General features: G+C 44.4%; 1 protein-coding gene across 1 annotated transcript in view; it reads right to left on the bottom strand.

Moving 5' to 3' along the window:
- LOC115105344 (unconventional myosin-VIIa-like) overlaps positions 1 to 12,134 on the bottom strand; it is a 75,269-nt gene that overhangs the window by 39,397 nt on the left and 23,738 nt on the right. The window contains exons 11-22 of the mRNA XM_029627276.2: positions 11,793 to 11,912; positions 11,450 to 11,592; positions 10,785 to 10,995; positions 10,155 to 10,290; positions 9,678 to 9,784; positions 5,342 to 5,479; positions 4,977 to 5,135; positions 4,630 to 4,722; positions 4,411 to 4,505; positions 3,970 to 4,054; positions 3,498 to 3,716; positions 716 to 913 (exon numbers count right to left, since the gene is read on the bottom strand). Of these exons, the coding sequence (XP_029483136.2) occupies positions 716 to 913; positions 3,498 to 3,716; positions 3,970 to 4,054; positions 4,411 to 4,505; positions 4,630 to 4,722; positions 4,977 to 5,135; positions 5,342 to 5,479; positions 9,678 to 9,784; positions 10,155 to 10,290; positions 10,785 to 10,995; positions 11,450 to 11,592; positions 11,793 to 11,912 (1,704 nt within the window). The remainder of the gene's footprint in view (positions 1 to 715; positions 914 to 3,497; positions 3,717 to 3,969; positions 4,055 to 4,410; positions 4,506 to 4,629; positions 4,723 to 4,976; positions 5,136 to 5,341; positions 5,480 to 9,677; positions 9,785 to 10,154; positions 10,291 to 10,784; positions 10,996 to 11,449; positions 11,593 to 11,792; positions 11,913 to 12,134) is intronic.

Here is a 12,134-nt window from a genome sequence, read left to right as displayed (position 1 = left end):
GTCAAACGATGTATATAATCAATCTTTAGGATGTTTTTAGCATAAATCTTCAATGTTTCAACCGGACAATTCCTTTGTCTTTAGAAATGCAATGGAACGCAGCTAACTCTCACGGGTGCGCGCAAGACAGAGCTCATGGCACTCTGCCAGACACCTGGTTGAAACAGCTCTCATTCTTCCCCCTTCACAGTAGAAGCCTCAAACAAGGTTCTAAAGACTGTTGACATTTAGTGGAAGCCTTAGGAAGTGCAATATGACCCCATATGCAATGACTTGAAAACTACAAACCTCAGATTTCCCACTTCCTGGTTGGATTTTTTCTCTGGTTTTGCCTGCCATATGAGTTCTGTTATACTCACAGACATCCTTCAAATAGTTTTAGAAACTTCAGAGTGTCCCCTATCCAAATCTACTAATTAAATGCATATTCTAGCTTTTGAGCCTGAGTAGCAGGCAGTTTACTCTAGGCATCTTATTATCCAAACTACTCAATACTGCCCCCCAGTCCCAAAGAAATGAATAGGCTATTTTAGCTTGTGAGCTCTACTTCATGTTGAAATCTTTCAAAACCTCCACATAACCTCTTTATGGAACAAATCATAACTTACATTTAAGTCAAATTTGTGACTTAACATCAATTCATGACTAAGTGAAAATTTGACTAAAGTGGAAGTTAAGATTTGCCCCTAAGTAAACCATTAGGTGCTTCAGGAACCTGTTCCACCATCTCCTTCTTTCGTCGTGCCTCCTCCCGTGCCTCCTTCTCCCTCTCCTCCTCCTGACGGGTCAGCTCGGCCAGGCGCTCCTTGTGACTCCTCTCGGCCTCGGCCCGCGCCCGTCGCACCGTCATCTGGTTCCTCAGGCGCTCCTCCTCGACCAGACGCTGGCCTTCTGCCTTTTGGCGCCGCCGGTACTAAGAAATGGGGGAGAGAGTTGTTTAATCACTTACAAATTCTCATAAATGTTCTTAAATGTTACTAGAAGCTGGTAAGACGAGGGGTGGGGATGTGTGTCTTTTTGACAATAACAGCTGGTGTGCGATGTCTAATATTAAAGAAGTCTCAAGGTATTGCTCACCTGAGGGAGAGTACCTTATGATAAGCTGTAGACCACACTATCTACCTAGAGAATTCTCATCTATATTATCCGTAGCCGTCTATTTACCACCACAAACCGATGCTGGCACTAACGCCACACTCAACCAACTATATAAGGCCATAAGCAAACAAGAAAAGGCTTATCCAGAAGTGGCGCTCCTAGTGGCCGGGGACTTTAATGCAGGCATACTTAAATAAGTTTTACCAAATTTTTACCAGCATGTCACGTGCAACCAGAGGGGAAAAAAACTCTAGACCACCTTTACTCCACACACAGAGATGTATACAAAGCTCTCCTCCGCCCTCCATGGCAAATCTGACCATAATTCTATTCTCCTGATTCCTGCTTACAATCAAAAACTAAAGCAGGAAGTACCAGACACTCGCTCAATACGGAAGTGGTCAGATGACTCGGATGCTACGCTGCAGAACTGTTTTGCTAGCACATACTGGAATATGTTCCGGGATTCATCCAATGGCATTGAGGAGAATAGTCATCAGCTTCATCAATAAGTGCATCGACGATGCCGCCTCCCCAGTGACTGTATGTACATATCCAAACCAGAAGCCATGGATTACATGCAACATCCGCATCGAGCTAAAGGCTAGAACTGTCGCTTTCAAGGAGCGGGACACTAATCCGGATGCTTAGAAGAAATCCCGCTATGCTGTCAGACGAACCATCAAACAAGCAAAGCGTCAATACAGGATTAAGATTGAATCCTACTACACCGGCTCTGACACCCGTCGGATGGGGCAGGGCTTGAAAACTATTACGGACTACAAAGGGAAACCCAGACGCGAGCTGCCCAGTGACGCGAGCCTACCAGACGAGCAAAATGCCTTTTATGCTCGCTTCGAGGCAAGCAACACCGAAGCATGCACGAGAGCACCAGCTGTTCTGGGTGACTGTGTGGTAACGCTCTCGGTAGCCGATGTGAGCAAGACCTTTAAACAGGTCAACATTCTTAAAGCTGCAGGGCCAGACGGATTGCATACCGCCCCAAAAGTTCCACAGATGACGCAATCTCAATCGCACTCCACAATGCCCTTTCCCATCTGGAAAAAAGGAACACCTATGTGAGAATGTTGTTCATTGACTACAGCTCAGCGTTCAACACCATAGTGCCCACGAAGTGCATCACTAAGCAAAGGGCCCTGGGACTAAACACCTCCCTCCGCAACTGGATCCTGAACTTCCTGACGGGTCACCCCCAGGTGTTAAGGGTAGGCAACAACACGTCTGCCACGCTGATCTTCAACACTGGGGCCCCTCATGGGTTTGTACTTAGTCCCTTCCTGTACTCCCTGTTCACCCACGACTGCGTGGCCAAACACGACTCCAACACCATCATTAAGTTTGCTGACGACACAACAGTGGTTGGTCTGATCACCGACAACGATGAGACAGCCTAAAGAGAGGAGGTCAGAGAACTGGCAGTCTGGTGCCAGGGCAACAACCTCTCCCTCAATGTGAGCAAGACAAAGGAGCTGATCGTGGACTACAGGAAAGAGGTGGCCGTACAGGCCCCCATTAACATCGACAGGGTTGTAGTGCAGCGGGTCGAGAGTTTCAAGTTCCTTGGTGTCCACACATCACCAGCAAACCATCATGGTCCAAACAAACCAAGACGCTCGTGAAGAGGGCACGACTAAACCCCTCAGGAGACTGAAAACATTTGGCATGGGTCCCCAGATCTTCAAAATGTTATACAGCTACACCATCGAGAGCATCCTGACCTGTTGCATCACCGCCTGGTATGGCAACTGCTCAGCATCTGACCGTAAGGTCCTGCAGAGGGTAGTGTGTACGGCCCAGTACATCACGTGGGCCAAGCTTCCTGCCATCCAGTACCTATATAATAGGCGGAAAGCCCATAAAATTGTCAGAGCCTCCAGTCACCCAAGTCGGACTGTTTTCTCTGCTACCGCACGGCAAGCAGCGCCGGGGTGCCAAGTCTAGGACCAAAAGGCTCCTTAACTGCTTCTACCCCCAAGCCATTAGACTGCTGAACAATTAATCAAATGGCCAACGGACTATTTACATTGACACCCCCCCATTTGTTTTGTACACTGCTGCTACTTGCTGTTTATTATCTATATATAGTCACTTCACCCCTACCTACATGTACAAATGACTTCAACTAACCTGTATCCCCGTACACTGACTCTGTACCGGTACCCCCTGTTTACAGCCTCGTTATTGTTATGTTATTGTGTTACTTTTTATTATTTTTTACTTTAGTTTATTTGGTAATATTTTCTTAACTCTTCTTGAACTGCACTGTTGGATAAAGTTTGATTTGATCAGATTGAAATGGCCTTACTTTAGCCCTGTTGCCTTGCTTTGTGTCTATCTCTGTGTGTATGCATATGCCTATAAGTAGTGTAGCATCTTACCTCTGCCCTGAGTCTCTGGGTAACCCTCCGTGCGATCATGCCCCTGGCGTATGCCTGGATGGTGATCACCGCATGCAGCTGCCTCCAAAAAGACCGCCTCACCATGAAACCACGGCAACGGGCCTGTATTTGAGTGACGCAAGTCCTGGCCAATTGGTAGGTGACAAAGAGTTTTCTTGATCTATAGAGGGCTTGTAGGCGCAGGAAGCCGACCCTCATCTGGAGAGGAGACACCAACAAAACTCTCAAACACCAATATAACATTCTAACAAAATAACTACACCAATATAACACAACTATAACGTTATAGCAACATAACTACAACCCATAATTCAATAACTGTAGGACGGTCTTTTAAGGTGTGTTCATTAAGGGACTAAACGTAATTCCTGCCCAGGGACATGTCCAAGTGAACCATCCAGAAAATGGACAGCTGTGAAATGTCAGTAATCATGGATATAGAAGAACTCACCGCACTGTAGTCCTTCCTGCACCGATAGCCGCGCCACATCTTCTGAATGAGTGTCACTGACCTCCTCACCCTCAGGAAGTTAGTCCTGGAAAATACACAGGGGGAGGGAGGGAGGGGTGGGGAGAGGTGCATATGGAAACATATTATATAATACTGAAGCTCTCAAACACAACATTTGTGAATTGAAATGTCCAGACAATTCAACGGTAGTATCTGAATTCGATCTATGAGGGACAAGTTAAACGTTGTCACTAAGTACAATATGGATAAACAAAACAAAGATCGTAACTTAAAGAGGATCCTTCAAGGAATCCCCACCCCACCAACACCGCATGTCCCCTTTCCCCTCCTTCTCACCCTCCCTCGTGCCCCTCCTCTTTCCTCTCCCCCTTTCTCCGTCCCTTCCAGCCTCACCCTCCCCTCTACTCCCTCCTTCCTCACCTCTCCTTCATTCCTCTAACAGCCTTTTGGATGAGGATGGCCTTGTCAGTGATGGCCTTGTCCCTGTCTATCTCCAGCTGCATGTCATGGTGGTCCTGAGACGGAGAGGGAGAGCAGTGGGAGTGAAAGAGAGAGTGCACTGTTTATTTTATCGTAATATGTGTAACAATGTAGGTGAAAATATGATATGTCGATTTGCAATCAATGAAATCTAGTCACCTTAAGAAAGATCTTGGTCTTCCCAATCTCCCAGTCGTCATCTCGTCCAAGAACAGCCTCCACTATCTTCTGACACGTCCCTCTCAGGTCATCCTATGAGAAAACACCAGGGAATGAATGACACCTAAATTAACTAATAGCCATCCTGAAGTAGAGTAACAGAACATAGTAATATAATCGAAAGTGACAGCAGGGTTGTGTTCATTAGGACAGAAAACAGATGTTCTAAAACGTTTTGGAACAGAAAACAAGTGTTTCTTATTGGAAAAGTCCAGGAGGCCCTTGTTTCATTCTGTTTTTTTTTCTTCTCGTTTAGTGCCTAATGGACAGGGCCCAGCTCTGCTAACCTGTCTGTTGGCAGGTTTGACTCCGGGCACGAGAACACGGTAGCGGTCTACGAACTCTCCGAAGGTGTATCTGATGGGGTAACCAGCGCGTCTGATACGAATGGTCTCCATCATCCCAGAGTACCTCAGCTGACGCACACACAGCTCCCTGTCAAACAGCTAGATGGACAGACACACAGACAGAGTTAAAGAGAACAGCTGTAAGGGAATGGTAAACGAACATCGTGACACACACACAGGCACGCACGCAATCCCACACACAATCACACGCACACACACAGGCATGTACACACACATGTACGCACACACACAGGCAAATACACCCCCACCCACACTCTTTTATACTAGTGTCAGGTTGGACTCACCATGGGTTTCTTGAGCTCGTTGGGTTTGATGCAGCGGACAAAGAAAGGCTGACATACATTGAGGGTTCTCATCAGCAGCTCCAGAGAAAGCTTGAACTGGCTACTCAGAGTAGGGGATCGCTTCCTAGTCTCCATACCCTGGCAACACACACAGAGCAATGTATTTGTAATTTTAACAACCTGACCCTGACACTTTGTTTGCTAATCTGAGGGATGGGGCTGGGAAAATTCAACCACTCTAAAATTCATAGACCGAGCTATGGATGAAAGGATTGCCATGTATAAGTCATTTTCTTCAAGAATCAATATGTATACCACAAATTGAATGACAATTGAACAACAGCACCCGCAAATTGGCTACCAGTGCGGCAAGTGCCACTGGCTGCTGGTAAGCTTTTTTGACTTGGACATACATTTTTTACAACACATGCAAACCTTTGTTTAACCAGCTAACAGCTGCTCTCAGCAAAAATGTGTTTGGAGTTACCTTTCTAATAGGCTATGCTAGAGATTACACTTCCTCTACCAATTCTAATGTGGGGCAGGTCATTTTAAAAATGTTGATTTGATATTTGAACCTTTAAAAATGAAAAATATAGGACAAAACACACATCACGACAAGAGAGACACCACAACACTGCATGAAGAGACACCTAAGATGACAACATAGAATAGCAGCAACACATGACAACACCGCATGGTAGCAACACCACATGACAACAACATGGTAGCAGCACAAAACATGGTACAAACATTATTGGGCACAGAAAACAGCACAAAGGCAAGAAGGTAGAGACAACAATACATCACACAAAGCTGCCACAACTGTCAGTAAGAGTGTCCATCATTGAGTCTTTGACTGAAGAGATGTGTGTGCTTTGGGGACCTTTAACAGAATGTGACAGGCAGAACGGGTGTTGTATGTGGAGGATAAGGGCTGCAGTAGGTATCTCAGATAGGGGGAATGAGACCTAAGAGGGTTTTATAAATAAGCATCAACCAGTGGGTCTTGCGATGGGTATACAGAGATGACCAGTTTACAGAGGAGTATAGAGTGCAGTGATGTGTCCTATAAGGAGCATTGGTGGCAAATCTGATGGCCAAATGGTAAAGAACATCTAGCCGCTCTAGAGCACCCTTACCTACCAATCTATTAATTATGTCTCCGTAATCTAGCATGAGTAGGATGGTCATCTGAATCAGGGTTAGTTTGGCAGCTGGGGTGAAAGAGGAGCGATTACGATAGAGGAAACAAAGTCTAGATTTAACCTTAGCCTGCAGCTTTGATATGTGTTGAGAGAAGAACAGTGCGCCATCTAGCCATACTCCCAAGTACTTGTATGAGGAGACTACCTCAAGCTCTAAACCCTCAGAGGGGCATTCTTCTTACCAAACCACATGACCTTTGTTTTGGAGGTGTTCAGAACAAGGTTAAGGGCAGAGAAAGCTTGTTGGACACTAAGAAAGCTTTGTTGTAGAGCATTTAACAGAAAATACAGGGAGGAGCCAGCTGACTATAAGACTATCATCTGTATATAAATGGATGAGAGAGATTCCTACTGTCTGAGCTATGTTGTTGATGTAAATTGAGAAGCGCGTGTGGCCTAGGATCAAGCCCTGGGGTAATCCCTTGGTTACAGGCAGTGGCTAAGACAGCAGATGTTCTGACTTTATACACTGCACTCTTTGAGAGAGGTAGTTAGCAAACCAGGCCAAAGACCCCTCAGAGACACCAATATTCCTTTGCCGGCCCTCAATAATGGAATGGTCTACCGTATCAAAAGCTTTGGCCAAGTCAATAAGAATAGCAGCACAACATTGCTTAGCATCAAGGGCAATGGTGACATCATTTAGGACCTTTAAGGTTGCAGTGACATATCCATAACCTGAGCGGAAACCAGATTTCATACCAGAGAGAGAGAGAATACTATAGACATCAAGAAAGCCAGTCAGTTGGATCATTTATTTGTTTTTCCAACACTTGATAAACAGGGCAAAATAGAAATTGGCCTATAACAGTTAAGATCAGCTTGATCTTCCCCTTTATATAAAGAATCCACAGTGGCTGCCTTCCAAGCTATAGGAACCTCCCCAGATAGGAGAGACAGGTTAAAAAGGTCAGAGATAGGCTTGACGATGATAGGGGCTGCAACCTTAAAGAAGAAAGGATCTAAACCATCTGACCCAGATGTTTTTAGGGTCAAATGTAAGGAGCTCCTTTAGCACCTCTGACTCAGTGACTGCCTGAAGGGAGAGGTGAAAAAGAGGGAGGAGCATCGGGACTAGTCGCATTAGAAGGGGCGGGAGATGAGGAAATGTTGGACGGACATTGACTTCCGGATAGCTTGAGTGCACTCATTTCTCACGAACGAGAGCCAGTCAGCCTGAGTATGCATGTGCCAAGCTTTTCGCAAAATGGGATTCTTGAGGTGGAGTAACTCTGCCAGATCACGGTCGAACCAGGGACTGTTTTTTAATTCTCATTTTCTTAATGGGGGCGTGTTTGTTAACAATACCACTGAAAATATTTTTTAAAAGAAGGTCCAAGCTGATTCTATACCATTTTACAAGGGTCAGTTCATGAAGGACGGCTTGATCTCATTGCCATTATCTGATAAGACAAGACATGCACATTTAGTTTTTTGATAATGTAAATGTAATGATAACATATGATGGGGGTCCCTGGGTTGCCGGGTTTAACTGGGACGGGGCTCACTGGGCAAGAAAAGGTTGAATACCCCTGGTGTAAACTCTAAACACAACTCTAAATCACAGTATTTCTCAAATAGTGGGTTCGGACCCCCTGCTGGGTTGTGGCCAGTTCCTGCAAGGTCACAGTGACAAATGACATGGTCAGATTAAGAAAAACATATTTGAGAATCACTGTTTTAATATTAGTACCACTGGGGTGAAGACTGAAAAGAAAGAGGGACAGAAACAGGTTTGAGTTCCAGAGGATGGATGGATAGATAGAGAGGAGTTTTGGGAGAAACACAAGATACACAAGGTGTGTTGGTAGCAGTGAGATCTGGGTTTACCCAGGGATGTGAATAAACCCTGGATGACTGACAGGGTGCGTAGCCATCTTGGTACTCCTCTTCCATAGCAAAAAAAAGTTTTTGGAAGCAATATACAGTGGGGAGAAGAAGTATTTGATACACTGCCGATTTTGCAGGTTTTCCTACTTACAAAGCATGTAGAGGTCTGTAATTTTTTATCATAGGTACACTTCAACTGTGAGAGACGGAATCTAAAACAAAATCCAGAAAATCACATTGTATGATTTTTAAGTAATTAATTTACATTGTATTGCAAATTAATCAGAAAAGCAGAACTTAATATTTGGAAGTGTACCTATGATACAAATTACAGACGTCTACATGCTTTGTAAGTAGGAAAACCTGTCAAATCGGCAGTGTATCAAATACTTGTTCTCCCCACTGTAAATACATTTATTAATATCTACATTCGGTTTTGACACTTATTCTGTTACAGACACCTTAATGCATATTTTTTAATTATATGCGAGCTAAATATATATATATATATTATTATTATTATATATTTTTTTTTTTTTTGAGGATGACTACTAATGTTACTGTCCCCACTACAACAGAAAAAATATTTAAATACATGTTATTTTGGTCTTGAAACATTTAATTGAAATGCTATACAATTCCATTCGTTCCTATGGAGGACTGCTATTTCTTGGGAGTGCCAATATGGCCAACTGGTTGCTTCAAAGCCTATCAATGGCCAATGCATAGCATCAGCAATCCAGGGTTTATATACAGAATTGTTTTACCACAGAAGGAATGGCCGTTGTTTACCTTCGGAGAAGGAGTGGTGGGAGGCAGATAGCCACACAGAAACTGGGGTCAGACAGAACAAGAGAACACAACCAAAATGAGAGAAAGAGATGAAGATAGGCTAACACCACTGCTCCCCTAATGCTAAGGGACAAAATAGTAGTAGGAATAGTAAAGAAAAGTAAGAATTGAGAGTGATCGCTTGATGACATCATCACTGGGAGACAGAAAACTTCGGACTATAGGTCACAAAAGATGTCATAACCATAGAAAAATAAGTGGCTACACTTTTAAAATGGCTACCGATTCACCCATTACAGACCTGTTGACTTGAATGTGGAGGCACGTTCTAGTTATTGTATTTATATAGTCTAAACCCTCTCTGGAATTCCACCATCGTGACCTACTCCTAAGCCTTTCGTCCTTATGCTTAGTGGACACAGCCTGGTGGAGTGAGTAGGGAAAATACATTCAAGGTGTCATCGTAACATCCTCATTATGTGACCACCAGACACGTCATCTCTCACCATGGTGACGTCAGCCTGGAAGATCTGCTTGATGAACTTGTTCTTGGAGGAGTGGACCAGCTGGATAATGTCAGTGTGGAGGCTGTCACGATTCTTCTCCAGGAAGCCTGAAACACACAGGAGTCAGCCACGTCCAATCCCAAACAAACCCCTAGCCCCGGCCCCTTAAGTATGCACTTGTGGAGATATGATAGATGTAAGTCATCAGAGGGCAAGATGGAGCCATTGCCACATTGCTTACACATGGCATATCCTCTCTGATCTTCACAAGTGCCTAGGGTGTAGGGGCTAGGAGTTGATTTGATATGGAGCATATGAACAACTAATAGACTTACTGGAGTTCAATACCTGGTCTTCTGACCATGAACCTACCTATAGAATCCAACCAAGTCCTACTACATGGAGCATCAGGGACTTTATTATGTGATTGCAATGAATTGGGTTGAGTGTGGAGTCAATGCCTTACAATAGGCCTACCTCTGGTCTCATAGTGGACCACCCCAGCAAAGTGCTGGATGCCAAACTGGGTCTCGTAGGTGTTCTTAGGGGGGTGGTAGTTGGTGTTGAGTTTGTGCTGGGAGTTGAGTTTATATAGCATGGTGGACTCTGTTCCCTGTGAGACACAAACAGAGAAAAAATATTTAGGCTGTATCTGAAATTATACCCTATTCACTATACGGTCCGCTGTAGCTTAGTTGGTAGAGCATGGCACTTGCAACGGCAAGATATTGGGTTCAATTCCCGGGACCACCAGTACATAAATTGTATGCATGCATGACTAAGTTACTTTTGGTTAAAAGCAGCTGCTAAATGGCATATACAGTATTATAATAAAGGGGCATCGGATTAGGGTGCTAATTCGGACCAAAAACAATTCTATGGCACTCTTTTAACCCACTCAGGGGCAAAGGCATAGTTGTTGCACCATGGTATTGGTGTGCAATACGGGATCCTCTCTGCATGTCTCTTTAGTCACAAAAACCGGCCCCTCGGTACAGAGTTCTAAATAACAAACATTCAGTTCCTCCAACTGTCCATCACAAAACCTAAACACAAATATGCATATTGATTTACATAAAATGTTAAATTGCCAAATTGGTACTGTACCTTGGGGAACTTGCTCTCCTCGTCTATGAGAGATATGATGTTCATGGGTTTATTTCCGATCATGTCCAGGGCATCCTGGTTGTCAGTGAACTCAATGTGCTGCCAGTTGATGTCCTCTAGGTTGTACTCCTCCTGCTCCAGCTTGAACACATGCCTCACAAAGAACTGCTGCAGGTTCTCATTGGCAAAGTTGATGCACAGCTGCTCAAAGCTTCATGGAAGAAGAAACATAGCCGGTTACTCAACAGCCAATCAATTTAGGGGTGTGTCCTTACTTTGATGGTCTAATTTGTCCAGGTGTGTGTGTGTGGTTATCTGTGTGTATGTCTGTGATTCTCGCTGGCAAAATGTATGGACAGCTGCTCAAATCAACAGGGAAGAAATGTAGCGAGAGCCAGTCCCTAGACAGCCATTAGAGTATAAAGCCCTTCAGTGAGCATGTCAACCGCACAAGTCAACGAAAGAGGCTGTCGCTATTGTCTGACTTTAGTCGGGCACATACCATTGTCATCCAATTTTCCAATAGAGAATGGAAATCATAACAATTATGTCATTTCATGTTCCACATACAACGTCCCCTAAATAGAAAACAAAGCTTTTAGACCTTTGTATTTGAACCAAATGGCTACAACATCCCCAAAGCTTGGGTCAGTCAGAGGACTCACCTGTTGACAATGAAGTTCTCGAAGCCAAAGATGTCGAGCAGGCCAATGGACCTCCTTATGATCTTACTCTCACAGGACGGAGGTCTGAAGATGGCCGCGTTGATCTTGTCCACAATCCACACAAACAGCCTCCCATAGATACCCTGGGACAGGAGGGACAACATTCATTTACACCATGAGTGGGTGTCGTAGATGCTCTCGGAGGAACAGCTTTCATTAGACAGAAGGGAACTTTGACCTTCTGTGAGGAATCCGATTTAGGAGTGTGTGTGTGTGTCCTCACTTTGATAATAAAAGGTGTCCGTGTTCACACGCATGTATGTATGTATGTGAGGGTCCTGACCTTGACAAAGGCGTCCCTGACATCCAGGCCCTGTTCCATGCTGAGGGGGGTGGACACATTTTCGCCCCGGGTGATCAGGGTACGAGTGGTTAGACATGACATCACGTCCTTAATGTCCACCTCAACAACAACACCACAACATACTGTAGTAGAGTACAACAACAACACAATACACAAACACCATACAGAGTGACGTAGTCTTTTTTTTACATTAATTTGACCTTTATTTTACTAGGCAAGTCAGTTAAGAACTAGTTCTTATTTTCAATGACGGCCTAGGAACAGTGGATTAACTGCCTGTTCAGGGGCAGAACGACAGATTTGTACCTTGTCAGCTCGGGG

This window comes from Oncorhynchus nerka, linkage group LG22, assembly GCF_034236695.1.
Source record: "Oncorhynchus nerka isolate Pitt River linkage group LG22, Oner_Uvic_2.0, whole genome shotgun sequence".
In the NCBI taxonomy this organism is placed as follows: Eukaryota; Metazoa; Chordata; class Actinopteri; order Salmoniformes; family Salmonidae; genus Oncorhynchus; species Oncorhynchus nerka.
This window is presented reverse-complemented; position numbering and strand designations above follow the sequence as displayed.